Source organism: Gracilinanus agilis, chromosome 3, assembly GCF_016433145.1.
Source record: "Gracilinanus agilis isolate LMUSP501 chromosome 3, AgileGrace, whole genome shotgun sequence".
In the NCBI taxonomy this organism is placed as follows: domain Eukaryota; kingdom Metazoa; phylum Chordata; class Mammalia; order Didelphimorphia; family Didelphidae; genus Gracilinanus; species Gracilinanus agilis.
The window spans coordinates 95,134,900-95,161,647 of NC_058132.1; the positions used below are offsets into that span (position 1 = coordinate 95,134,900).

Genomic DNA, 26,748 nt, shown 5'->3' on the forward strand with positions numbered 1-26,748 from the left:
TGTCTCTCTCTCTCTCTCTCTCTCTCTCTCACACACACACACACACACACACACACACACACACACACACACACACATGCTTTTTTGTGTGTAAAAACACAAATATTTCCTGGATGTGGAAAGTAAAAGATTCTCAGTAAGGCTCTCTGATCATACTCAATCTGAATCAAGAATAGTCAACTACTTGGCTCAAGTACGTGCCCAGACACTACCTACAGATATTACTTTCCTTTCTAGGTGGCACAGTGAATAGAGCTTTGAATCAGGAAGACCCAAGTTCAAGTTTGGCCTCAGAAACTCCCCAGCTGTGTGACCCTGGGCAAGTCACTGTAACTACTGTCTGCCTTCATTTCTTCAACATAAAATGTGGATGATAGCAGCACCTACCTCCCAGGATTGTTGTGGGGAGCAAATGAAGTCACATTTATAAAGTCTTTAGCTTAGTGCCTGGCCCATAGTGGGACTGAAGGGATATTTATTCTCTTCCTCCCCCTATTCCCCGCCCCTGCCCCACTGAATCATCCCTGGCTATGGTCCCTAAGCAATCTATGTTTGGAAGCACTTGGCCAATCCTTGTATGGTAGAAAATCAGGCTGGGTATGTATGGGTAGAGAGAGGAAAAAATGGAGAAACTGATACACAAACAGATGGTAGATAAGTCACAAAATGGGTAAATGGGCAGGGAGACTGAGATACAGAAAGCCAGAGAAATGGACCAACTGTCCCCTTTGTCCTTGGTCTTGCCCCTAAAGGGCTCAGCTCTGTCCCTGCTCTTCTAATAGCCCTAATCTTGCCCTGGGCTCCAAATGCTTCACAGGACGCCATGCCTGCTTTGCTACCCAGGTCGTTGCCCCATCGGGGGCCATTTCCCCACATCCATGTGTGGCATGTGCCTTACCCTTCTTTGATGCTGTATTCTTCTGGTCCAATCTAGATTGTAAGAATGTCTGAGTTTACTCACAACCCATCTCTGTGACCCCATTTGGGATTTTCTTGGCAAAGATACTTGAATAGTATGTCATTTCCTTCTCTGGCTCGTTTTACAGAAAAGGAAACTGAGGCCAACAGAGTTAAGTGGCTTTACATAGGACTGCCCAGCTAGCAAGTGTCTGAGGCTGGATTCAAACTCAGGTCTTCCTCATATCCACCTCATATCCACCTTCCTCATGAACCACCCAGCTGCCCTATTCACATTCTTATCCTCTTTTATATCCACTCTCTCTTGTTCCTCAAGGTAAACCTAGGAGGAATTCCATAATCCCTCCTATATTCTTGCATTATTCCAGGTTGGCTTTCTTAGCCAGTAATCATTTAATTATAAAATGTAACTAAAATGTAACTAATTTGATAGGATGGTCAGGGCTTTCTTGGGAGGCAGTGTTGGGTAGGAGGTAGATCAAATTCAGTATCTAACACTTAATAGTTCTTCATCTTGGGGCTTCTCTGAACCTCAGGATCCTCATTAGCAAAATGAAGTCCAGTTGTTGTGGAGAAAGATCCTTGTGAACCTTCAGGAGACATATCAATGGGCATAGTTACTTCATTAAGCCAACAGAGGGGCAGCTAGGTAGCCCAGTGGATAGAGAGCCAGGTCTAGAGATGGGAGGTCTGAATTTGGCCTCAGGTACTTCCTAACTGTGTGACCCTGGGCAAGTCACTTAACTCTAATTGCCTAGCCCTTGCCACTCTTCTGTCTTGGAACCAATACTTGGTATTGATTCTCAGACAGAAGGCAAGGATCTTAAAAAAAAAACAAAACGGCCCTAGATTTGGGTTCAGTGCAATGATAGTATAATCTTTAACATTTCTTCATCTGCACAATATCATAAATCTCTGTTTTAAAATACATATTTTATATTTAAACACAATTTATAATAATACATTGATTAAGCTATTATTTGACTATCATTCATAATTACAAATGTTCAGCTATATAAAGAAGATAAGAAGAAAAGAAAATAAGAAAACATTGCAAGATGAAACCAAAGACAAAAAAATGTAAATGATTTTATATGTCTGACATTTTACTCTTGGCTCTGGAAAGAAAGAAGGGAAGGGAATAAGCATTTATGTGGCATCTACTATGTCCCAGGCACTATCCTGTGTGTTTTACAAATATCTCTCTTAAGACTTTGCTATTCTCAGCAATACAATAATCCAAAACAATTCCGAAGCACTTTTAATGAAAAATGTGATCTATTTCCAGAAAAAGAGCTGCTGGAAGCTGGAAGCAGAGGGAAACATTCTATTTTTACTTTCTTTCTTTTTCTTTTTTGAGGTCTGTGTTCTCTTCTGCTAACAAAGAAATATGTTTCGAATGACTGCATATCTGTAATCTCTCTTATCTTCTCAAGGGGTGGGTAGGGGATTTGTAACTCAAAAAAAAAAACGAATGTTAAAATTGTTTTACATGTAATTAAGGAAAAAATTCTTAAATAAAAACAAATATCTCATTTAATAATAATAGCTAGCATTTATATAGCACTTACTGGGTGCCAGGCAGCTAGGTTGCTCAGTGGATAGAGTGCTAGGCATGAAGTCAAGAAGATTGGAATTAAAATCTGGTCTCGGACGCTTCCTTGCTGTGTTTACCTTGGGCAAGTCACTTAACCTCTGATTGCCTGACAAAAAGGATCCACTGGAGAAGGAAATGGCAAACCACTCCAGTATCCTTGCCAAGAAAACTCCACGGAGAGCAACAGTCCATGGGGCCACGAAGAGCAGGACACAACTGACCAACAACACGTGTCAGGCACTGTGCTAAGCCCTTTACAAACATTATATCTCATTTGATCCTTACTACAACCCTGGGAGGTAGATACTATTATTGTCCTCATTTTACAGTTGAGGAAACTGAGACAGACAGAAGCTAAGTGACTTGTCCAGGATCACATAGCAAGTTAAACATCTGAGGCCAGATTTAATAGGCACTTTATCCACCTCACCACCGGGCTGCCTGTGGAATGGAAATCATTTCATGTCTTTGTGCCTCAGTTTCTTCACCTGTAAAATAAGGCACTGCTTACTTCATAGGGTCTCTGTGAGGAAGGTGCTCTGTAAAGCTATAAAATGAGAGGCAGAAAGATGGAGCAGAAACATCCCCAGACACCGTCAGGAGATATTGGTGTGAATCGTAGCTCTGACACTGACCAGATGGATGACTGTGAACAAAATCCCTTTCCTCTTTAAACTTTGATTTCTTACATTGTAAAACAGGGATGTTAAAGCTGTCAAGACTTATCCCCCAATTATCCTATGAATTAAGTGCTCCATAGACCTCAGAGCTCTAGGAACATAAGAATGACCCAGGAAGATGTGGTCAGTATTCAGTGGCACAGAAGTGCTTCCCCTACCTGGCCCCATCGGCTCTGCTCGACTCTGTGGGTCCCCATCCCAACAGCATCTGAATTTGTCTTAAAAGCTGGCTGGAGGGAGCCTTTCCTGCCACTAGCCCAGGATTATGAGAATTGCTAGCCGTGGTTCTGAATGGGAATGATTATGCTGAGCAGCTGGACAGTGTCCAAAGTCTACTCAAAAATGACGTCCAGCAAATATTCTGGAAGAAGCCTCTGATCCGTCCACCACACTCACGTAGATCATGAAGGTTGCCACCCGGTTCCCGGAGTTCATTCGGTACAAAGGGCTGCTTGGCGACTGCAATGAAAAAGTCAAAGATGGCAGAAAATAATGCAGACAATGATAATCCACCAAACCTAGGGGAATATGAGAATCTGAAGGACAGGATGGGCAGCTAGGAGGTTGAGTGGATAGAGTGCTGGTCCCGAAGTCAAGAAAACTCAGCTTGAGTTCAAATCCAGCCTCAGACTGGGCAAGTCACCCAACTCTATTTGCCTCGGTTTCCCCATTTGTAAAATGAGCTGGAGAAGGAAATGGCAACCTACTCTAGTATTTTTTGCCAAGAAAATTCCAGATGGGGTCAGGAAGAGTTGGGTCTAACTAGCCACCCTGCCCCACTCCACCAAAAAAAGAATGGGGCCACTTCCAAAGGTGTTTCATCTTAGAGGGCTCTTAGCCAATCCTCCACTAGCAGGTTCTTTTCATAGTTGCTCAGGAAGAAATCCAGATGAATTTACAGGCCATCTAGAAGACAGCACTGGGCTTGGAATCAAGAGAATCGGATTTGAATCCAATCTATGCCATTTATTAGCTATGTGACCTTGGACAAGTCACTGAACTCTCTGAGCTTCAATTTTCTCATCCATAAAATGGAGATAGTACTTGTACTCCCTGCCTCACAGTGATATTGTTCAGAGATTCTTTGGTAAACCTTAAAGCCTTATGCAAACCTGTATTGCTCCCTCAGTAGATCTACTTGTCAGGGAAATAAGCTCAAAATAAGCTATTTCTCAAGTGGAGGGTAACTCCAAATAAATAAGTGACTTCTCTAACACCCACAGAAATCCACAGATAAACCCTAAACCTGATTTTTGGTCTAGAATTTGAGTCTTTCCATATGAAGTCTTCTTATATCAGAGCTGCTGATGTGTTTTTTCCCAGAGCTTTAATTCGCATCAGACAGAACAGCAGAGTTCATGGAATGGCAGAGCTGGGAGGACACATGTAGGAGGCCTGAGCTGGAAAGGACCCCAGTGTTCATCTAGTCCAGGGGGCCATGAATTTGTTTTTATAAAGTATTTTTAAAACCGCATTTCAATATAATTAGCTTCCTTAGTAATCCCACGTATTTCATGCATTTAAAAACTTTCTTCTGAGATCAGATTCATAAGTTTCACCAGACTGACTGCCAAAGATGGGCAAGATATCAAGAGTCCCTGCCCTAGCCTGATTCTAAGGGAAAAGAATAGTAAGGGTTAGGACACTGAGGTTAAGTGACTTGCTCAGGGTCATGCAGCCAGCAAGTGTCTGAGGTGCCAGATTTGAACCGGGGTCCTCCCAACCTTAGGTCTGGCTCTCTATCCTCTGGGCTTCCTAGCTGCTCTCTCTGTATTTTTTATAAAGAGTTACTCTTCACTCACAACAACATATTCCAGCAATGACTGTACTTTATTAAATAGTTCCAAATCACAGACCAAAGAAGAAAGAAAAATTCACCGCTGACTTCCAAGAACATTCTTTTGACTATTCTTTTTACCCAAACTATTCACTTTGTTGTTTTTTAGCAAGTTTTTTTCAGTCGTATCTGACTCTTTGGGACCCCTTTTGGAGTTTTTTTTTTTTTGGTAAAGATACTGGAGTGGTTTGCCATCTCCTTCTCCAGCTCATTTTATAGATGAGGAAACTGAGGCAAACATGGTTAAATGACTTGCCTAGGGTTACATAGCTAGTAGATGTCTGAGCCCAGGTGTGAACTTTGGAGGATGGGCCTTCCTGACTCCAGACTTGGCACTCTCTCACACTGTCACCTAGCTTCCCAATTTATTTATAGTTATTTCTAGATTTCTCCATGGCTGCTAGGGATCTACCCAAAGAAATTGGGATCCCATAGAATCAAAGAATGTCAGAGATGGAAGGGGCTTCGGAGAGCATCTAGTCCACGCCATAAATTTTACAGAGGAGGAAACTGAGGTACAGAGTTGGGAAGAAGCTTGCCAAACATTATGTACACCAGCTCAGTAACCTAGCCAGGACCAGAATTCAGGTCCCCTGGTTTCAAGATCCATAGTTTAGCTTTCATTGTTGTTTTTAAACTACCAGACTACACTGGCTCCCAGCCTTGAGATCATGGGGGTTAGGTGGTTATCTGGAGGGTGATGGTGACAGTTGTAGTAACAGTGAAGCATCTGGGCAGGGAATCCACAGCTGCCAGCAGAATTCTCCTCCCTGCTGGGCAGGGCTGGGCATTCCTGGCAGGAAGAGGGACCCAGAGAGGGAGATGATGACAGAAGAATGGGCTGCAGGAGCACAGCAGCAGCAACTAATATATAAGGCCGGTGTGTGTGTGTGTGTGTGTGTGTGTGTGTGTGTGTGTGTGTGTGTGTGTGTGTGTGTGATATAATAGATAGCTGTGATATGATGGATAGCTCATGGTTTGGGTAATTAGGAGACTGGCAAAGAAAAGATTCAGCAGGGAAATAAGGGCTACCTTCAAGTATTTAAAGGAATGTTAATATGGCATAGGAACATGGGGTTGCTTTGAGGTGGCATGGGGGAAGAGATTGCTGGGCTTAGAGTTAAGAAGACCTGAGTTCAAACCCAACCTCAGATACTTCCAGTACCTGGGCAAGTCACTTAATGCCCTATTTGCCTCAGATTTCCTGATCTGCAAAATTGGGATAATAATAGCACTTTCCTCTCAGGGTATCGTGAGGATCAGATGAGATAATAATTGTAAAGCATTTAACGTAGTGCCTGGAATAAATACTAGCTATAATTTATATTTATGATTCACAGTTAGAGGCAGTGGATGGAAATTATAGAGACAGATTCCTATCTAGTATAAGAGAAAACTCCCCAACAATTAGTGATGTCCAGAAGTACAAGAGATGGTGAGGTCCCCATTGCTGGTGATTTCTAAGCAAAGCCTGGACAGCCACTTGTCAGGGATGTTTGTAGAATGGATTCTTTTTCAGGTACAGATTAGACTAGGTGGCCTCTGAGGTCCCTTCTAACTCAGAAAATTCTAAGATTCCATGGTTCCAAGTCTTCATTTCTAGTCTGGGCAGTGACAATGACCTTGCTCAAGTCATTTCTCTATGGGCCTCTATTTTTTTCCTCTCTAAGCTAAGAGAGTCAAGTCCCTTTCCAGTTCTGATATTCTTTTGTTTGTTTGTTTGAATTTCTGTGGTTCTTCCCAACTCTGACTTTCTATGATTCTGTTGCCTTAAGATGTCAACATCTCTTGTGTGAGTGAGCCCTGCAGCTGGAGATCATTCAGGAAAACACTTCCTCCCCTCTTTCCCACCAAAAAGCGTGAGTCCCATTGCCCCCCACTTCTTACCGTTGCATGGTCAAAGTGAGGTTCATAGTGTCCTCCAATTCCATAATTCACCACCTGCAGGTGCTCAGCATAGGGGGGCTGAACGTTGAGGCCCGTGAGGGCTGCGATGCGGTGGTCTAGGGACACCAGCATCGGGTCCACAGTGTCCTTCAGCCAGGCACTGAAACACATAGCGTATTGACCTCTTGGGAATCCCAACCTCCTCTTCCTCCAGGCTCTCTTCGGCAGGCAGGTGGGAATGCCCCACTAAACGTGGAGACTTTACTTTGAATTGATCATCTCTCCTCACTCTTTCCCTGTGACCATTTCTCTGGCGGTGTGGGGCAATTATCCTCCATGCCTAGGATGCTTGCCCTCCTCACTTCTGCCTGGTAGGATCCCTGAGCCTTCAAGGCTCAGCTCAAGCATCTCCTTCCACGTCAGAACTTTAAAGATCCCTCCAGGTTCTAATATCAGCTCCTCCAAGATTAATCTATACTGACTTTATATATGTTCTATACATACTTAAACATATTTTTATATATACCTTGTATACATATTTTTAATCTTCCCCCATTAGCTCTTGAAGGGAACCACTATTGCATATTTTTCTCCATATCCCCAGGGTTAGCACAGTGCCTGGCACATAGTAGGCATCTCAATACATAATTACTGATCTATTGCTTGAGGAAGGCCTTCCTTGCAGGGGAAAGAGCACCAAGCTAGGCCAAGGAGGTCCGGGGTTGAGCCCTAGTCCCCTCTTTCTTTTTGAGTGACTTTAGCCAAACCAGCTTTCCCCAAATGATCTTTAGTTTCATCTTCTGTAAAGTGAAGGGTTTTGACCAGATCTCTAAGGTCCTTTCTGGTGCTGACATTTCTTTTGATGTTCTAAAATTCAGTGTTCTAGGCGGTGTTCTGGCTCTGGGTTCTCTCTCTCTGCTGCCGCTGGTGATGGGCAGTGTGGCAGTCATACCTAGGAATTTTGGCATCTGGTGCAGACTCAGTTACAGGAGGTGAAGTCTACGGTATGGCCACTCCTATGCTTGTTGAAGTAGAGACAAGACAGAGGCCATGGGCCTGAAGGAGTCTAAGGAACTTTGAGGCCAGTGTGTTAAAAGGAGCTGGAGCTGGAATTCAGAAGACAGTGAGGCAGCTACTGAGCATACTAAGGATCAGGAAGAGGGATCAGCAACAAGGATCTGGCCTGGATCAAATGAACTCTAAAGCAAGTATTCTTCACCTTTTTTGGGGGGGGTTAAGGACCCCTCGGGTAGTCTGGTGAATTAGCCTATGGACCCCTTCTCAGAATCAACTGTCTTCCTTTCCTCTAACCATAAGCCCACTTTTAAGAATAAAGAATCAACTAAAAACCTAGTTGAAACCACTAACAACTTCAGTAAAATCCCAGAATATAAAATAAATCCATATAAATCACGAGCATTTCTATATGCAACTACCAAAACTCAGCAGGAAGAGAGAGAGAAATTCCATTTAAAACAACTGCAGAAAATATAAAATACTTGAGAATCTACCTGCCGAGACAAGCCTAGGAATTAAATGAACAGAATTACAAAACACTTGATACGAATAATCTAAAGATTTAATCAACAGTAGATATATTAATTGCTTATGGGGAGGCTGAGCTGATATATTAAAAATGACAATTCTACCTACATTAATTTACTTATTCAGTACCATACCAATCAAACTATCAAAATTTATTTTATAGAGCTAGAAAAAACAGGTAACAAAATTAATCTAGAAAAACAAAAGGCTCAAAATAAAAATCAAAATAAAAATATAAAAATATTTTTTCTTCAAAATATCAAGAGAATCAGTGAAAAACAATTAAAGAAGGCAGCTTAGCAGTTTCAGATTTCAAATCATATTACAAAGCAGTAATCATCAACATAATCTGGTACTAGCCAAGAAGCAGAATAATGGATCAGAGGAACAGATTAAGAACACAAAATACAAATAGCAAATGCCATAGTAATCTAATATTTGACAAACCCAAGATCCAAGCTTTTGGGTTAAGAACTCAACATTTGACAAAAATTGTCGGGATATGAGGAAAGCAATTTAGCAGAAACTAGACATAGGCCAGCAGGAGGACCTGGGTTCAGATCTGACCTCAGACACTTCCTAGCTGGGTGACCTGGGACCATTAACCCCATTTACCTAGCCCAGAAGAGCTTCTGCTCTTCTGTCTTAGAATTGATATTCCCCTAACTAAATTATGTCATCCTTTATGTCTAAATCATTTATCCATTTTGACCATATCTTGGTATACCATATGAGATGTTGGCCTATGTCTAGTTTCTGCCATACTGCTTTCCAGTTATCCCAGCAATTTTTGCCCCCAAAACTTGGATCTTTGGGTTTGTCAAATACTAGGATACTATGGCATTTACTATTGTGTATTGTGGTTTTAACCTATTCCTCTGCTCCATTTTCTGTTTCTTAGACAAATACCAGATTATTTTGATGATTACTGCTTTGTAATATGGTTTGAAATCTGGAACTGCTAAGCTGCCTTCCTTGACATTGTTTTTCATTGATTCTCTTGAGATTTAAAAAATATTTTGATATTTTTATTTTATTTCTTAGGTATTAATTTAATTAAAAATTTAAAAAAAGTCTCATGAAAAAGCACTATAAATCACTACTGATTAGAGAAATGCAAGTTAAAGGAGCTCCGAGATCCCATTTACACCTATTAGATTGGCTAATATGACAGAAAAGGAAAATGACTAGAGAACAATTTGGAACTGTGCCTATACGGCTATAAAACTGGACATACCTTTTCACCCCCCAATACCATTACTAAGTCTGCATCCCAAAGAGATGAAGGAAAATGAAAGACTTCTTTGTACAAAAAATATTTATAATAGCTCTTTTTATGGTGGCAAAGAACTGGAAATTAAGGAAATGCCCAGCAACTGAGAAATGGCTGAACAAATTGTGGTATCTGATTGTGATGAAATTCTATTGTACTACAAGAAATGGTTGGTTTCCTAAAGCAGGATGCTTTTAGGAAAACCTGGGAAGATTTTTACATAAACTGATGCAAGGTGAAGTCACTCAGAACCAGGAAAGCATTGTGCATAGTAACAGCAATATTGTAAGGATGATCAACTGTGAAAGATTTGGCTATTCTGACCAAGACAATTACAAAAGACCCATGATGAAAAATGCTATCCACCTCCAGAGAGAGAGAGAGAACTGATGAACTCTGAATGTGTATTGAAACCTACTTTTTTCCACTTTCTATAGTTTTGTTGTTTTCTTTTGTTTTGTGTTTTCTTTGGCAAAATGGGCAATATGAAAATATATCTTTCATGATCTCAACATGGACAATCAAGATCAAAGTGGTTGTCTTCTCAAGGAGTGAGGAGGGGCAGGAGAGAAGGAGAGAATTTGGAACTCAAAAAATTTTTAGATTATTGTTAAAAATTTTCTTTACGGGGGCAGCTGGGTGGCTCAGTGGCTTAGAAACAGGAGGTCCTGGGTTCAAATTTGTCCTCAGACATTTCCTAGCTGTGTGACCCTGGGCAAGTCACTTAACCCCCATTGCCTATAGTCCTTTTCTGACATATTACAGTATTGATTCCAAGATGGAAGGTAAAGGTTTAAAAAATTTTTTTTTCTTTACATGTAATTGGGAGATATTTCATGAAATAAATAAAGATAATAAAAAAAAACCACTGGACTACACTGAAAAGACACTGATTCCCCCTGATCCAAAGGGGCATGGTGCCTAGACAATGGGAATTCTTAGACATGAGCGGATTCAGCTTGAGGTTCCTATTCTGTGCCACTTGGTGAACTCACAAGGGGGTTGCAGAATATTTAATTTTTTTTACCTGACCACTTACTAAACAGAATCGTTAGGTATTTTTTTGGCTTAGGGAGCATCATAAAAAAGCACATCTTAATAGAGTCACTAAGGATACCATGGAAAGGGGAAGTTTGGGAACCCTCTGAATTGGATTTAATAACCCCTAAGGTCCCTTCCATATATGATCTAGAAATCCAACTTAGCACTTACTATCTGTGTGCTCATTTCCCTGAATCTCAGTTTCTTTTTCTGTAAAATGGGAAATAACAACACCAAGAGCATCTACATCACAGGGCTTTTGTGAGCATTAAATGACACAGTGTATACAAACTGCTTCCCAAGCCTTCTGACACCATAGAAATTTGACATTATTGTCATTGGTCCCAGAGCTCCCTGACCACCAGGCTGGCTCACAGAAGGACATGTCATGGGGGCTGACCCGGCATAGAAAGCCTCCACAGGGGACGCCAACCTGGATTTGTCCTTCTTACCTCTTGCTGATGCGATATTCCACTTGCTGCTGCTTCTCCCCGGAGGCCACCACTGACCGCTGCAGCTGACAACATGGAGGAGAGGAGGGAAAGCAGGAGGAGGGGGTCATCATGGAAAGGGAAGCTGCCCATGTACCTCTGGACACATGCATATATCACAGAATCACAGATGGGGGAATGGAGAGACCTGGGATCAAATCCCAGCCCTCATGTTATCGGCAGGTGTGAACCCTGGGCAAGCCAATGATCCCTCTGGACCTCATCTGTCAAATGGGGAGAATGATCCTGGAATGATCATTTTGATTTCACAGATTTGTAAAATGCAGAACAGTCTAGAAATAGAAGTTATTATTCTCATCTCCTCATCTTGCTTTGAACAAGTGACTTGTCCCCAGGTCTCAGTTTCCCCCCTCTGAACAACATATGGGCTGGATGCTCTCTAAAGTTTGCTTTTAGTTCCAAATCCTATAACATTTCAACTCAACTTCACAAACATCTATGAATCCCCTTCTTGGCACCAGGCATTAAATTAGTGCTAGGAATACAGACAAAAAAATTGTTAGTGTATTCCAGAAGTTTGCATTCTAAGGGAAGGAATAACATCAGCACTAAATGTGCCTGGACTCAGGAAAGCTGGTATTTCAGTTCTGAACAGTCAATTCAAATCTAGCCTCAGACTCTTATTAGCAACTCTGGGCACATCATGGAACCCTGTTTCCCAGTTTCTTCACCTATAAAATGAGCTAGAGAAGGAAATGTCAGGCAGTTGGGTGGCTCAGTGGTCTAAGAGACAGACCTGGACATGGGAGGTTCTGGGATTGAATCTGACCACAGATACTTCTAAATAGCTGTGTGACCCTGGGCAAGTCATGGCCTAGCCCTTACCACTCTTCTGCCTTGGAACCAATACACAGTACGGACTCTAAGACAGAAGGTAAGAATTTGGGAAACAAGAAAAGAAGGAAATGGGAAACCACTCTAGTATCTTTGCCAAGAAAAAAACCCAAATGGGGTCATGAAGCATCAGATATGACTGAAAGGATGGAACAACCAATATATACATGCCACAAACAATGCAATTTTGGTTAGAGAGAGAGAAAAGTGGGAAACTAATAACTGAGGGAACTAAGATTTGTCCCAAGTCTCACAGGTAGCAAGGGATAGAGACAGGGACAGGTTCTGAACCTGGGTCCAAGGGATCCAAATTCAGGGTTCTTTCCACTACAACACACTCCCCCAACCCTGCATATGTATCAGCTCAGCTAGGTGGCACCACAGGGCATAGAAAAGACGAGGGTTCAAATCCAGCCTCAGATACTTCTTAGCTTTGTGATTCCTAGGTAACATTGCTTAGCCTCTGTCTGCCTCAGTTTCCTCAACTGTAAAACAGGGATTATCATAGCACCTTCCTCCCAGGCAGCTGTGAGGATCAAATGAGATAATTTTGTACAGCACTCAGCTCAGTGCCTGGAACCTAGTTGGTGCTTAATAAATGCTTGTTTTCTTATTCCCCTGCATCTCAGTGGTCAGGTCCAGACTGGCATTGCCAATCTCCATGCTACTGTCTGAGCTAGCTCCTAGCTCTGGTCCCTAGAGGGCACGTACCAGTCATGCCAGGGATGGTGGGCATAATATCCCCAACCCAAGACCTGGCTTCTTATCCCCAGGGTCTGGACTCCCAAGTCAGCTCCCAGAAGCTGGAAGTGAGAGATTTCTCTAGCACTGACTCTACATTCAGTGGTTCTTTGGTGATGTCTGCCCTGGAACATTTGATGGGCGAGCCTATGGCCTCTCATTTCCTCTCACCCTTGGGTGGTTTATGTGTTGGTGACCCAACTAAAAGGCCAAACAACCCAGTCCCAATGAGATTATTTAATGGATAATGCTTTTCTCCCTCACTTTCAAAAATGGTCTTCATTTACTGGGTTCCTTTAAAATTGAAAGCATCATTATCATAAAGCTCTTCCATTTAGAATGTCCTGGATACCGGATTCCCCTGACTGTATCTCACTACCATGAACACCACTTCTCATCTCATTCCCATAGTACCCAGCAGCAAACAGTGCTTGTCAGAGAGTCAGCGGTGAAGGATAGCTGAGAGAAAACTGGACATGATGTCCAAAGACCTGGGCTTTCACCCAGGCTCTGCCAATAGCAACTGTATGAATTTGGGCAAGTTACGTGGCTTCCATGAGCTTGGTTTCTTCATCTGTGAAATAGGAACAATAATCTAACTCAACAAACTTTTCTTTTTCTATTAAACCCCAACTTTGTATAAAGCCCTGTACTAGATGCGAGGGACACAGGGATTTTTAAAAAATGACACAACCTCAATAAATCAACAAGCATTTATTAAACACCCATTATGTGCCAGGCACTGAGAATCCAAAGATGAAAAGCAGAACAGCCCCTGGACATTGACTCTTCACCATCCCCCCATCACCTCCCTTTCCAATCACTGTGGAAGGAAACCCAGAATCTGCTCACTCAGGTCTCCTTTCCCCTTCCCAAGAGTCATGGGCTAATCCCTTCTAGACCTCAACCTCAGAGCTGACATGGCTGACATTGGAGGGTCAAGGAATCACTCCAGGAATATGGAAGACCATGGCCTGCCATCGTACTACCAGGCTTTACCATTTGTCCTTTTACCCTACTTCCCAGCTCACTGAGGCCTTACAATTGTCCCTGCTACTATACTCTCCAGAACCTTTGAGTCTCCTGGACCTTTCCATTGTTCCTAAAGTTAGTTTGGCTGAAAAACTTTTTTTTCCTTTCCTTTTCTTTTTTTGTTATGAACAATGGCTTTCTGGGTAGGGGAAAGGAAGGGATGTATGGATATAAAAATATATATATATATGTATTTCCTTTTTCTCATGAACTTAATCATCAATAAAAACAAACATTTCAATATACAGAAAAGAATAAGAAAGAGGCTTCTATTAGAAACTGAATCTTTATTCTTCAGTTTTAAAGAAATATACATCTATCTATCCATCTAGCTAGCTAGCTATTTGTCTGTCTATCTAGCTACCTGTCCATCTATATTTCTATCTTCCTTCCTTCCTTCCTTCCTTCCTTCCTTCCTTCCTTCCTTCCTTCCTTCCTTCCTTCCTCTCTCTCTCCTCTCTCTCTCTTTCTTTCTGTCTGTCTGTCTGTCTCTATCTACCTATATGTCTATCTATCCATCCATCCATCCATCCATCCATTTCTCCATCAAGGTGTACAAGGTAGTTACAAAACTGTTCTATTGGTTTATATCATCTGTGCTTTTTTCTTCTGTTTGTTTAAAAATGTTTAACTAAGGATCTCTCTGTGTTTATCACTGCACATTCACCTACAACCTCCACCTTACCCCTTTCCTAATAGAAATCTGGAAGCAGGGATACATTCAGATTTTTTTTAAAGATATCAAAAAATTTAAAATTCTAAAAGTTTTAAAATTTAAAATCTTTAATGTTTTATTAATCTTTGTTAAACTATAGAGAGCTACGCTTTTATATTCATTCATTCATTCAGAAAGGTAGCTTAGCCATTCTTAGAGTCAAAAGCATCTAGGTTCAAATCTTGCCTCTAATATTTACTAGTTGTATAACCAAAAGCAATTCATTCATTCTCCCTCTCCCGCCCTCTGAGATTACACATTATAGTTGCCAGAACTGCTAGAGGGAGCTCCTATTGCCTTATTTCATACTATATACCATGAGTAACTAGGGAAGCAGTTTGGTACAATGGAGTCCTGGATCTCAAGTTGGAAGAATTTGTAATCTACCACTCACTACCCATGTAACTTTGATAAGAAGTTAAGGAAATTAAGTTAAGGAAACTGAGTCTCAGTTCCCTCTTGTGCAAAATGAGGGTGTTTTTCCCCCGACAACAGGCTTACCTTTGCACCTTCATCTTGGTACCTTCCATTTGATGCTCCTGGTTCTGCCCATTGAGGCTGAGGAGAACAAATCTAATCCCTTGTCCAATGGGATAGGCCTTCAAATACTTGATGAGAGCTATCATTTTTTTCCCTCTCTTTCCCTGAACCTTCTCTTCTCTATGTTAAACTCCCCCAAGTCCTTCAACTGATTCTACTATGGGATGAACCCAAGGTCCTTCACCATTCTGGATGCCCTCCTCTGGACACTCTCCAGCCTATCAATGTCTTTCCTCCACCATGGCTCAAGCTTCCACTTCCCCAAGTCCCAAGCCCCAAGACTGTGCTCCTGCCAAGCACTGAGGACACTCACCCAGGGTGCTGCAAATCCCCTAATCTTCTGGGCCTCCAAGTCACTGACAAAGTCATGGTAGAGGACAATGTAAGGCTCCAGATGGAGCACCTCCTTCCGGACAGGCTGGAGAAGCAGGTAGGGGCTTGCGTTGGTCTCGTAGGCACAGTAGAGGCTTGGGATCTGGTAGTGGGTGGGCTGGGAGGGAAAGATAAGGGCCAGTATGAAAGAAGACAAGGCCCAGGAACATTAAGAATGCTAAGACATCTAAAAACTGAGCTGCACTGACTTTGGCTCTGCCTTGTAAGCCCTCTTCATTCACTGTAAGGTCCCATTCCCTTTCTAGGATCTCTCTGGGGACACTGACTAGGTCACCAAATCACAGAACACTAGAAATGGCCAGAACCCCAGAGAATGCCTAGTCTAATCCTGGTCCCCCTCTGTATTAGTGCCTTCCCTATGGGATTGTCTATCATTTACATGGTATATATCTTATATCTATGTAGTCATTTGCACACTGTCTTCTCCATTAGAATGGGAGCTCCTTGAAGGCAGGAACCAGTTTTGCTTTGCTTTGTATCTATCGCCAGTGCTTGGCACAGTGCCTCACCTACAGTTAGCACTTAATAAACGCTCATTGACTGACTGACTGAGCAGGAATATCCTCTATATCATCACCAATAAGTAGTCATTGAGTCTCTGCCTAAAAATCTTCTGAGACAGCCTGTTCAAACCTAAGTCAATTAACAAACATTTATAAAGCATATACTGTATGGCACTAGCTAGGTCCTATAGACATGGAAACAAAACAAACAAAAATCCCTGACCTCAAAGAGCTTATATTCTATTATTTGGATATGACAGGTTAGCAGATAAGTGTGTGTGTGTGTGTGTATATGCACCCTATAATTTGGGGTGAGATGAGCAATAATATCCAAGGAGTTTGGGAAGGATTTCTGATAGAGTAAGGCGGATGAGCTGAGTCTTGTGAACACTCTCCAATTTGCCAATGTTATCATATAGAGTACAGGATTGAAGGCAATACTCCCCTGTCTTCCTATGTACATGCTGGCCCTTAATGCTGCCAAAGACCTCATTGGCTTCTTTTTTAAACTGTTTTCTTAACGCCATTAGCTTGTATCATTTCATTCTACAATCCTGTCTTTGCCTCTACATGTTTGAACAGAAATTCAATCTGGAATTCTGTAGCTTCCCATCTTTATCATGAGGAGGGGTACCTGGGATCCCAGAGTCTGACACAGTCCTTCATAAGTGTCCCTAGTCTGCAGGTGGGGAACATTGGGTCTCTTGATGATCGCTTCAGGTCCTGTCACAATGGATTTCTCTGCCAACAGCCTTTCATATTTCAAGATGTTCCTGGCCACTCTCTTGTTATTTGGATCTGAAAGAAGTCAATGGATGTGATTATAATAGTCATTGCTGCCATTTCTATACTGCTTTAACATTTTTCAAGGGGTTATCTCTCTCTCTATCCCTCTATCTTTCTATCCATCTATTTTCCATCTATCCATCCATCCAATCATCCATCCATCCATCCATCCATCCATCCATCCATCCTTCCATCCATCTATTCATCTCTTTCTCTCTCTATCTTTCTATCCATCTATTTTTCCATCCATCCATCCATCCATCTATCTATCTATCTATCTATCTATCTATCTATCTATCTATCCATCTATCCATCTCTCTATCTCTCTATTTCCACCCATCTATCAAAGATCCTAGCATCCTAGATATAGAGATGTAAGTGAACTTTGAGGTCTTTTAAAGAATTGCCTTATTTTACAATTAGGAAACAGACCTAGAAAGATAAAAAGATTTGCCCAAGATCTCACAGGTAATTAGTTGTAAAACCAGGATTGGAGCTCAGGATTTCTGACTCCAGGTCTAGAATTCTTTCCAACCATGCCAAGTTCTCTTATTTGATACCCAAAGACATTGTGAAGTAGGCATGACAAGAGTTTTTCCATCTCCATTTTATAAAGGAGAAAACAGAGGCTTAAGCTTGGCTTACAGTCAAATTACTAGTAAGTGTCGGAGCCAGGACCTGATTCCATCTTTTCCAATTCTAGGTCGAACCCTGCTGAATAGGGTGCTCACCGTCTCATTAATTCCACACAGCACCATAATGGTTCACTATCTCTTCTGGTACGAACGTGCTAAATCATCAGCCTCTCTGAGTCTCAATGTTATCGTTCATCCATTCAACAAATATTTACAAAGTGTGTATTACATACAGAGCACAATGCTAGGTGCTCAGGAAAACTCAAGGTTTAGATGAGACATACTGTAATTAGTCTGGAGCACAGATTCTTGCAGAAGGGTGAGAAGGGTGAGACTTTCACACAGATAAATAACTTCTAAGTCACAGCATCTGTCAAAAACACAACTGTAACCAGGGGTTGGGGGTGGGTGAGGAACAATAATTCTTGCAGTCCTAACCTCTGAAGTTCTCTATAAGGAAAGGGCTTGGTAAACTATAAGGCAATATAGAAACAGGACACTTGTTTCAAATCATAGTCATCAATGGTCATGATCAGAATCCAGAGATTGGGAGAAAAGTCGATGCTGAAAGCCTAAGGTATTTCTGTGTTTGTTTTCTAAACAATAATAATAGTTCATGTTTCTAAATATGCTTTACTGTTTGCAAAATGCTTTCCTCATGAAAGTCCTTGGGGTGATGTGGTCCCATTTTACAGATGAGAAAATATAATAACAATAATAGCTAACACTTATATAGCACTTTCTAGGTGCCAGGTGTTGTGCTAAGTAATTTATAATGATTATCTTGTTTGATCCTCACAACAGCTCTGAGAGGCAAGGGGCTTTTAGCATCCCCATTTTACAGATAAACTGTTACAAACAGAGACTAAGTGACTTGCTTAGGGCCAAATTAGATTTGAACTCAGATTTTCCTGACTACAGGCCTGGGGCTTTATAAGGGAGGGAAACTGAGGCTTAGAAAGATGAAGAGACTTGCCCAAAGTCAGATAGATTAATAATAGGGACAAGATTTGCTTCCAATTCCCCTGATTCCAGAGGTAAAGCTCTTTCTTTCCCCTGTACCTTCCTGCCTCATAGAGGTAGGAAATGTCTAGGTTGAGCCTCGCACCCAAGACTCTTGATTCTAGGTCCAATGTTCTTTTGTCTCCATCCCAAGAGTTCTTGAGGTGGTTCCAGCCAGGGTCCATCCTTGTTTGGGGAGCTGAAATCTGATCTCCACAGCTAGACAGTACAAGACCCAGAAACACAGGAAGCCGGGTGGGATTCCAAGGAAAAATCGATATCCTTAGGTAAACAGACAGAGCGGATGATGCTGTCCAGCTTTTCTCCTGCACACACAGCTCCCATTGATACTTTTCAGTTCCAGATCTGCTTCCAAAGCTCCAGCCTTGAAAATGTCTCTGAATTTGGCTTGTGTTCTTCTCCCCACTCTCCTCCCACTCCCCCAAATTTACTTCATACCTCAGTCAGCCCTGAAGTCTGATTATGGGGGTAAACAGAGGGGAGAAAGGGAGCTTCCTTCCTGAACAATTGCAAACTTTAACAAAAAAAAGGTTGACACACAGGTACACGTGACCTGAAATAAACACATTCACAAAATTAAGAACATGCTGCTATCTGTGATGCCTGCATAGTTTGTGGAGTTGAAAGAATGCCAAGAATCCTGGAATGCTGGAACTGACAGCCACCTTTAAGGCAGTGTGGGAAAGGGGGGATAATCTGTGCCTGGAGCCAGGATGCTTGAGGAAAGCCTCAGCTCTAACAGTCACTGGGTGACCTTTATCAGGTAACTTAACTTGGAGAAGTAGACAGAAGGTGGGATCTGGAATCCCTGGAATCCTGGCTTTAGAACTGACTGCTTAAATGAAAAAATAAAAGTGGAATAGTCTGTCAACCCCCCCCCCCCCAACAACCAAAAAACAACTGATTGTGGACTTTAGGCAAATTGCTTAACCTCTGAGCCTTAGTTTCCTTTTCTGTAAAATAAGGTCCTTCCTTTCCAACTGGAAATCTGTGAACTCCTCTATTTTGTGAATCTGTAAGAAGAAAATGATGATACCTGCTTTGCCTGCCTCACAACAAGGTCATCACAAACACTGTTAAAAGTGACATAAATATGTGAATTTATTTGTATTGCTACCTTCATCAATTCATTAAAGGCAGCAATTCAAGTCCCACTTCTGACATACACTGAAGGTATGACCCTAGGCAAGTCACCCTCAGTACCTCGGGCTTTCTCTTAAATGATAAATTGTTGTTCAGTTTTTTTCAGCCTTATCTATTCTTTCAGACCTCATTTGAGGTTTTCTTGGCAAAGATGTTGGAGTACTTGACATTTTCTTCTCTAGCTCACTTTACAGATGAGGAAACTGAGGAAACTGAGGTAGAGATCAATTACTTGCCCAGGGGTACATAGCTAGTAAATGTCTGAGGCTGGATTTGAACTCAGGAAGATGAATTTTCCTGATTCCGGGATCAACACTCTATCCACTGCATCACTGGCAGAGGGTGTTTCTTTGCCAGGGAAGGCAAGAAGTCAGAAGACCCAAGCTCACATGTGGATTCCTACTGCAATATCCCTGACATACGTTCAGCCTGATTGAACAATTTCAGGTACAGGGAGCTCACTACTTTACTTTCTTCCAAGAATAGAAACTTCCCAATAACCAATAGCTTTAGTAGTCTTTACGTACTGTAGCGAAGGAACTCTCTGGAGAGTCTGAGGGCATTAGAAACATTTCCTGCCTACAACAAAGAGGAAAGAATAGGATTAGTTAGGTTTACAAAGCACTTTACCTACTACCCTGTGAAGGAGATAATTTAAAAAAAATATTTTATATTTTATTTTTTTCAGGGTTACACGATTCCTGTTCTTTCCCTCTCCTCTTCCCTCCCCACTCCTGGAGTTGACAAGCAATTCCACCAGGTTATACATGTATTAGCACTCAAAACCTATTTCCATATTATTCATTTTTGTAATAGTGCAATCTTTTAAAAACAAAACCCTAAATTCTATACCCATATATACAAGTGGTAAATATGTTTTCTTCTGTGTTTCTACTCCCACAGTTCTTTCTCTAGATGTGGATGACATTCTTTCTCATAAATTCCCCTGGATTATCCTGGATCATTGAATTGCTACTAGTAGCAAAGCCAATTACATTTGATCATCCCACAAAGTTTCAGTTACTGGGTACAATGTTCTCCTGGTTCTGCTTACTTTACTCTGCATCAGTTCATGGAGGTCTTCCCAGTTCTTAAAGAAATCAACCTTATCCATCATTCCTTATGGTGCAACACTATCCAATGAAGGAGATAATATAAGAATTATTAACTATGCTTCACATATAAGGAAACCGAGTGCCCAGAATCAGGGAACTCATAAGTGTCAAAGCCAGGATTTTAACTCCTAATATCAACACTTTTTCCCCTACATTGCACCATGACTTCTTCTTTTTTTTATTTTTTTAACCCCTTATCTTCTATCTTAGAATTAGTACTGTGTATTCGTTTCAAGGCAGAAGAGCAGTAAGGGCTGGGCAATGAGGGGTTAAGTGACTTTCCCAGGTCACCCCACTAGGAAGTGTCTGAGGTCATATTTGAACCCAGGACCTCCCATCTCTAGGCTTAACTTTCCTTCCACTGAGCCACCCAGCTGCCTCACACCACATCTCCTAATTAAATACCACTAATGTACTTTTCTCCACAGGCAAACAAGGAAGCTCATTGAGATAGACAACATAGACGAGAAATTGAGACGTTGTTTGTTCTAATCCAGGAATTGCCAGCACTTCGGTGTGTGGTCCTGGCAATGCTATTGCTTCTGAGTTCCCATTTACATGAAGTGATCTCACAACCCTTATGGGATCCTAGATTTATAGGTGGAAGGGGACTTGGAGGCCACCTAGTCCAGTCCCCTCATTTTGGTTATACAGGTAGTATCAGAAGTAGAATTTGAACACAGGTTCTCTGTCTCAACAAAGACTGTTCTTTCTCCATTGACATATTGTTTCTCAAGATCATGTTGTATTCCTGAGTTATTCTTTGGGCCAAGAACTGCCAGGAGAACTGGAAAACAATTTGGCAGAAATCAGGGTTAGACTGATTCTTTCCTCTTCCTGACAGAGAGGCAAGGGACTACAAGGGCAGAATGTTGCATGTGTTGTCTGACATATATCACTATATTGGATTTTTGTTTTGTTTTTTGCTTATTTGCTTTTCTTCATTCCACAGTGAAGGCAGAGGAAATTGAGACTGTTCCTAGAAATGACTGTTTTAAAAATAAAAGTTATCAATAAAATTTATTAATAAAAAAGAAATGTTCTAGAGAAATTTAACATTCTTGATCATAATAAATTTTAAATGGATACACAATCTGAATCTAAAAAGTTACATCATAAAAATAATTAGGACAAAAGAACAAGAAAGAGGTATTTTTCACAAGTATCAATTTGGGGAGAATTCTTAACTGAAAAAAGGACCAAGGAGACTATAAAATACAAAATAAACCATTTCAATTACTAAAACAAAATTTAAAAATATTTTTGCATGAATGAAATAAATGAAGGCAAGAATAAGAATAGGAGTTATAGAGCGAATAAAATATTGACATCAAATATGATGGAGAAAAGACCGAGATCCAAGATCTGGATGGAAGTCACACAAACATATATATCCTAACGAGACTGATTTCCCTGTAGATAAGTGGTCAAAGGATATGGCCAGTTTTCAAAAGAAGAATTTCAAACAGTGAATGAACATTTGAAAATACACTCCTAACCATACTCTGAAAATTGGCAAAGATGGCCCAAAATAGGCAACTCAGGAACAGTCAATGTCGGAGTTGCTGAGGGAAGATAGACATATTAATACACTTTTGTTAGAGCACAAACTGTTCTGACTTTTGGAGTTGGCAACAATTTGGAATTATGCAAGAAAATTACTAAATTGTCCATAGCGTTTGACCCAGCAATGTCACTAATTGGCATGTGCCCATATGGAAGTCAAAGATAGAAACAAAGGTCCACTACATGCCAAAATATTTATAGCAATAGTAATAAAAAACTAGAAACAAAATGGTACCCATTATTTGGAAAATGACTAAACAAGTTGGGGTATATGAATGTAATAGAATACTATTGTGCTGTAAGAAATAATGACTATGAGGAACTCGGAAACAGTAAGATTTTGAGCTTAGGCATTGAAAAAACTGGAACCAAAAGAAAAATATACACAAGAACTAAAGTACTGCAAGTGAAAAGTTCATGAGAAAGAACCTAAATTCTGAGAAAGTTTAAACAAGATGAACTTAGAGAATAAATAATATAAATGTTTTAAAATACCTGGCATTATATAATGTCTACTATGTGCCAGGCTCTGTGCTAAGCATGTTACAAATATTATTTCATTTGATGCTCACCTTGGGAGGTAGGTGTGATTATTATCTCCATTTTACATTTGAGTAAACTGAGGCCCCCCCAAACTCTCATTTGATACTCACAACAACCTTGGGAGGTAGGTCCTATTGCCATCCCCGCTTTATAGCCAAGGAAACTAAGATTTAAGTGACTTGCCCAGGGTCACACAGCTAGTAAGTTATCTGAGCTGAATTCAAGTCTTCCTGACTTTAGGCCCAGCAATCTATTCATTGTGCCACCTAGCTGCCTCCTCATAGTAAAAAAGGTGGAGGACTACTAGTGTGCAAGGCTAGATCCATTGTCAAAGGCAGTAGTGGAGTTCAATATGAAAATGGGTAAGATATATAATTTTAACTGCCTTGAGATCTTAAAGTAAGCAAAGTCTCACTTTAGGGACCGTTTTCTTTCTTGTTCAGTTATGTCTGACTCTTTGTCAACCCCATTTTGGGGTTTTCTTGGCAGAGATACTGGATTGGTTTGCCATTTCCTTCTCCAGCTCATTTTACAGAAGAAGAAACTGAGGCAAACAGGGTTAAGTGTCTTGCCCAGAGTCACATAGTTAATAAGTGTCTGAGGTCAGATTTGAACTCATGAAGACCAGTTGTCCTGATTCTAGATCTGGAGCTCTATCCATCGCCCCACTCAGCTGCCCCATTCTTTTCTTTTCATTTTTAAACCCTTACCTTGTGTCTTAGAATTGACACTGCATTGGTTCCAAGGCAGAAGAGCAGTAAGGGCTAGGCAATGGAGTTTAAGTTACTTGCCCAGGGTCACACAACTAGGAAGTGTCTGAGGCTAGATTTGAACCCAGGACCTCCTGTCTCTAGACCTGGCTCTCAATCCACTGAGTCACCTAGCTGTCTACCACCTCTACTCTTTTCTTCTACAGTCTTTTTTTTCCCCCCACTCTCTGAATGGGACTAAAAAAATTCTCTAAAAATGGGAATTGCTCTGAGAATTATAGAATCTTAGAACTCAACCTCACAGTGTATTTAATCGTACCTGCAGCCAGTAAGAATTCCATCTACAGCATCCCTGGCAAAGGAGTCATTCAGCCTTTGGTTGAAGACCAAAGTAAAAAGAAACTCCCAGTGAGGGGGAACTTTCCTCCTCCCATTTTATATTGGGCTAACTAATTTTTAGGAAGATTTTCCTCACTTTGGACTCAAATCTCCATCTGCCACCTTCACCCATTTGCTTCTACTTTGCCCCCTGGGCCAAACAGAACAAGCCCCACCTCTCTTCTACGACCAGCCTTATAAATAAGTGAAGACAGCTTTTGTCTCTCCCCTGTGTCTTTGGGCTGAACATCCTCAGACCTGATTTCCTCACATCTACAAAAAAGGGGAGGAATTTGGCCATGAGAAGAGAAATATTTCCATAACTGTATCATACAAGCATTAGAGCTTCCCACCCACTTTCCTGGAACTGAAAGCAGAGCGGTCTGGATTCGTCTGAACATCTCTCTCCGCTGTTCCAGCTTCCCTGAGCTCGATCCAGGGCAAGATGAAGCCCTGACCTTGGCCAACTCCAAGGTCAAAGGAGCTCGAGTTCCCTCTTGCAGGCCTTGCTTTGAAGGTGAGCATGTGGGACGGTCCCCAGGCTGTCCATCTTTCACCAAATAGTTCCTCAAAGTCCATATAAAAAAAATCAGGGTACATTTTCTTTCTTCTAAGTATTTTTAAAATAATTAATTTTCTTTTCTTTTGTGGCCTTTTGTTTTTACTCCACAAATAGTTTCCTTTAACATCATCTTGCCCCACCTCATTCTTTCTTGTAAAAGAAACAAGAACAAAATTCAAGTAAAGCCACCAGAGAGAGAATACCGTGTTCCACATTTCTCAGGAATGGAGATAGGCATGTGCCTTAGCGGTTCTATGGGACTGGGGTACTCTTTCTTAAGAGCAAAGGTAGGGAGCAGCTACGTGGTTCAGTAGAGAGAGATTCAGGCCTAGAGACAGGAGGTCCTGAGTTCAAATCTGATCTCAGACACTTCCTAGCTGGGTGACTCTGGGTAAGTCATTTAACCCCCTACTGCGCAGTCTTTACCACTCTTCTGCTTTGGAACCAGTATTGGTTACTGTACAATGATAATATCACAGTATTGATTCTAAGACATGATTTTAAATCCTGGGTAAGAGTTTTAAAAAAAAGAGCAAAAGTGCTCAAAGTTCTTGGGCATCTCCATTAAATCTCCATTGTAATTTTAAGTCTAATTTGTTGTAATAGAATTCTTATTCTATAGTTCTGCTCTGGTTTGGACATTTAACAAAATTAATAAGAGATAATGAAAAGTAAAAAGAGCTGAGGAAAAGAAACACTGATAGAATTTTACCCAATTCCAATTTGTGTATTGTCTGTGTATGTGTATGTACATGTTTAGTATATATCGTACATATATCTATGTATCTATGAATCTCTATATATACCTGTGCATGTACACATGTGTGCATTTATTTATTTTTGTTTGTTTGTTCAGATCTGTGACTTTATCTATGGAGGGAGATCCTAAGGAGGAAGAGTCTAGGAGAGTCAAAAGTTAATGAGCTGCTAAGGGGTTATAGAGCTGGTATAAGACAGAGACAAATCTTGATCCCAGGCCCTCCTGAATCCAAGGCCACATCTTTATCCACCATTCCATGCTCCAATTACAAATGTATTGACATCAAACAGAGGATAAAACAAAAATGTGTGTGTCCAGTGGCAACGCTCCACCCCAGGTAGCAGGATTTTGTTCTTGTCCTAAAATATATCAAGACACATTTACAGTCTAGGAAATGTCCAGCCAGGAGCATTGGCCTGACTAATCCTTTTGGAGGTGTTTCTTTATCCTTGAGATGAAACAAGAGATGCAGGCTAAATTTGCAAAAAGCACCAACCCATTCTTTGCTATTAATTAAAAATTTGAGAAGTAAATCAGCAGAAGACAAGAGAAGCAAAGCCGAGAAATAAAGGACTAAAGTATCTCAGTCCTTGATAAACCCAAGAAAACATGCTACCTGGGGGACTCCCTATTCAACAAGAACTGCTAGGAGAGCAGTTTGGAAGATAATAGGTTTAGGCTCACATTTTCTACCGTATATCACAATAGGCTCCAAATGAATATGCAACCTAAGTGTAAAATTCATGTCCTAAAAATATTAAAGGAGAATGGAAGGTGCTACTTTTTATAAGGCTCGTTAGGACGAAGACCTCTAAACAAACAAGGAGTTCACAAGTAAAAAAAAAAAAAGATATTTCTGATTATATAAAATTAAGTATTTATGTAAATATCACCATATTTACATATCAATGTATCATTACCTATAACATATGGTATATATTTAGGTACAACATATATATATATATATATATATACACACACACATAATATGTGAACATATACACCCATGTATACTATGTCTTGGAAAACACTGCAAATGGAACATGAGTTGTGCCCAGAATAGGCAGGATATTGGACTTTAACTTCAGGAAAGCTCCTTTAATGATTCCAAACTTCTCTCTGAAACAAAGGTCCATATTTTTAAGATCGTTATTCTACTCATATTACTGTATGGATATATGTCATGAATCACTATATTCTCTAAAGAATTAAATATGAGTCTCACTGAGACATCACAGGAGAGACTTATGAGGGTGTTTGTAGTTTGTAACATGACATGCCATGAAAAAGAAACCAAAATGAAGGATAAAACTTCCACATGAAGATAAAAGTAGTATTTGAATATTTAAAAAATAAAATCAATGCAAGTAGAATAATAAGATAAACTATTGAGTGGAAAAAATGTGCATAAAATAGCTGATAAAAGTCTGAAATCTAATATATATGAGAAATTGACATAATGTACAAATATGACTGAAT

At 40.8% G+C, this 26,748-nt stretch overlaps 1 protein-coding gene across 1 annotated transcript in view; it reads right to left on the minus strand.

Moving 5' to 3' along the window:
• The window catches only part of P4HA3 (prolyl 4-hydroxylase subunit alpha 3), a 46,385-nt gene that overhangs the window by 2,746 nt on the left and 16,891 nt on the right, over window positions 1-26,748 (minus strand). The window contains exons 4-9 of the mRNA XM_044668917.1: window positions 20,163-20,214; window positions 16,683-16,846; window positions 15,466-15,642; window positions 11,231-11,295; window positions 6,920-7,079; window positions 3,592-3,654 (exon numbers count right to left, since the gene is read on the minus strand). Of these exons, the coding sequence (XP_044524852.1) occupies window positions 3,592-3,654; window positions 6,920-7,079; window positions 11,231-11,295; window positions 15,466-15,642; window positions 16,683-16,846; window positions 20,163-20,214 (681 nt within the window). The remainder of the gene's footprint in view (window positions 1-3,591; window positions 3,655-6,919; window positions 7,080-11,230; window positions 11,296-15,465; window positions 15,643-16,682; window positions 16,847-20,162; window positions 20,215-26,748) is intronic.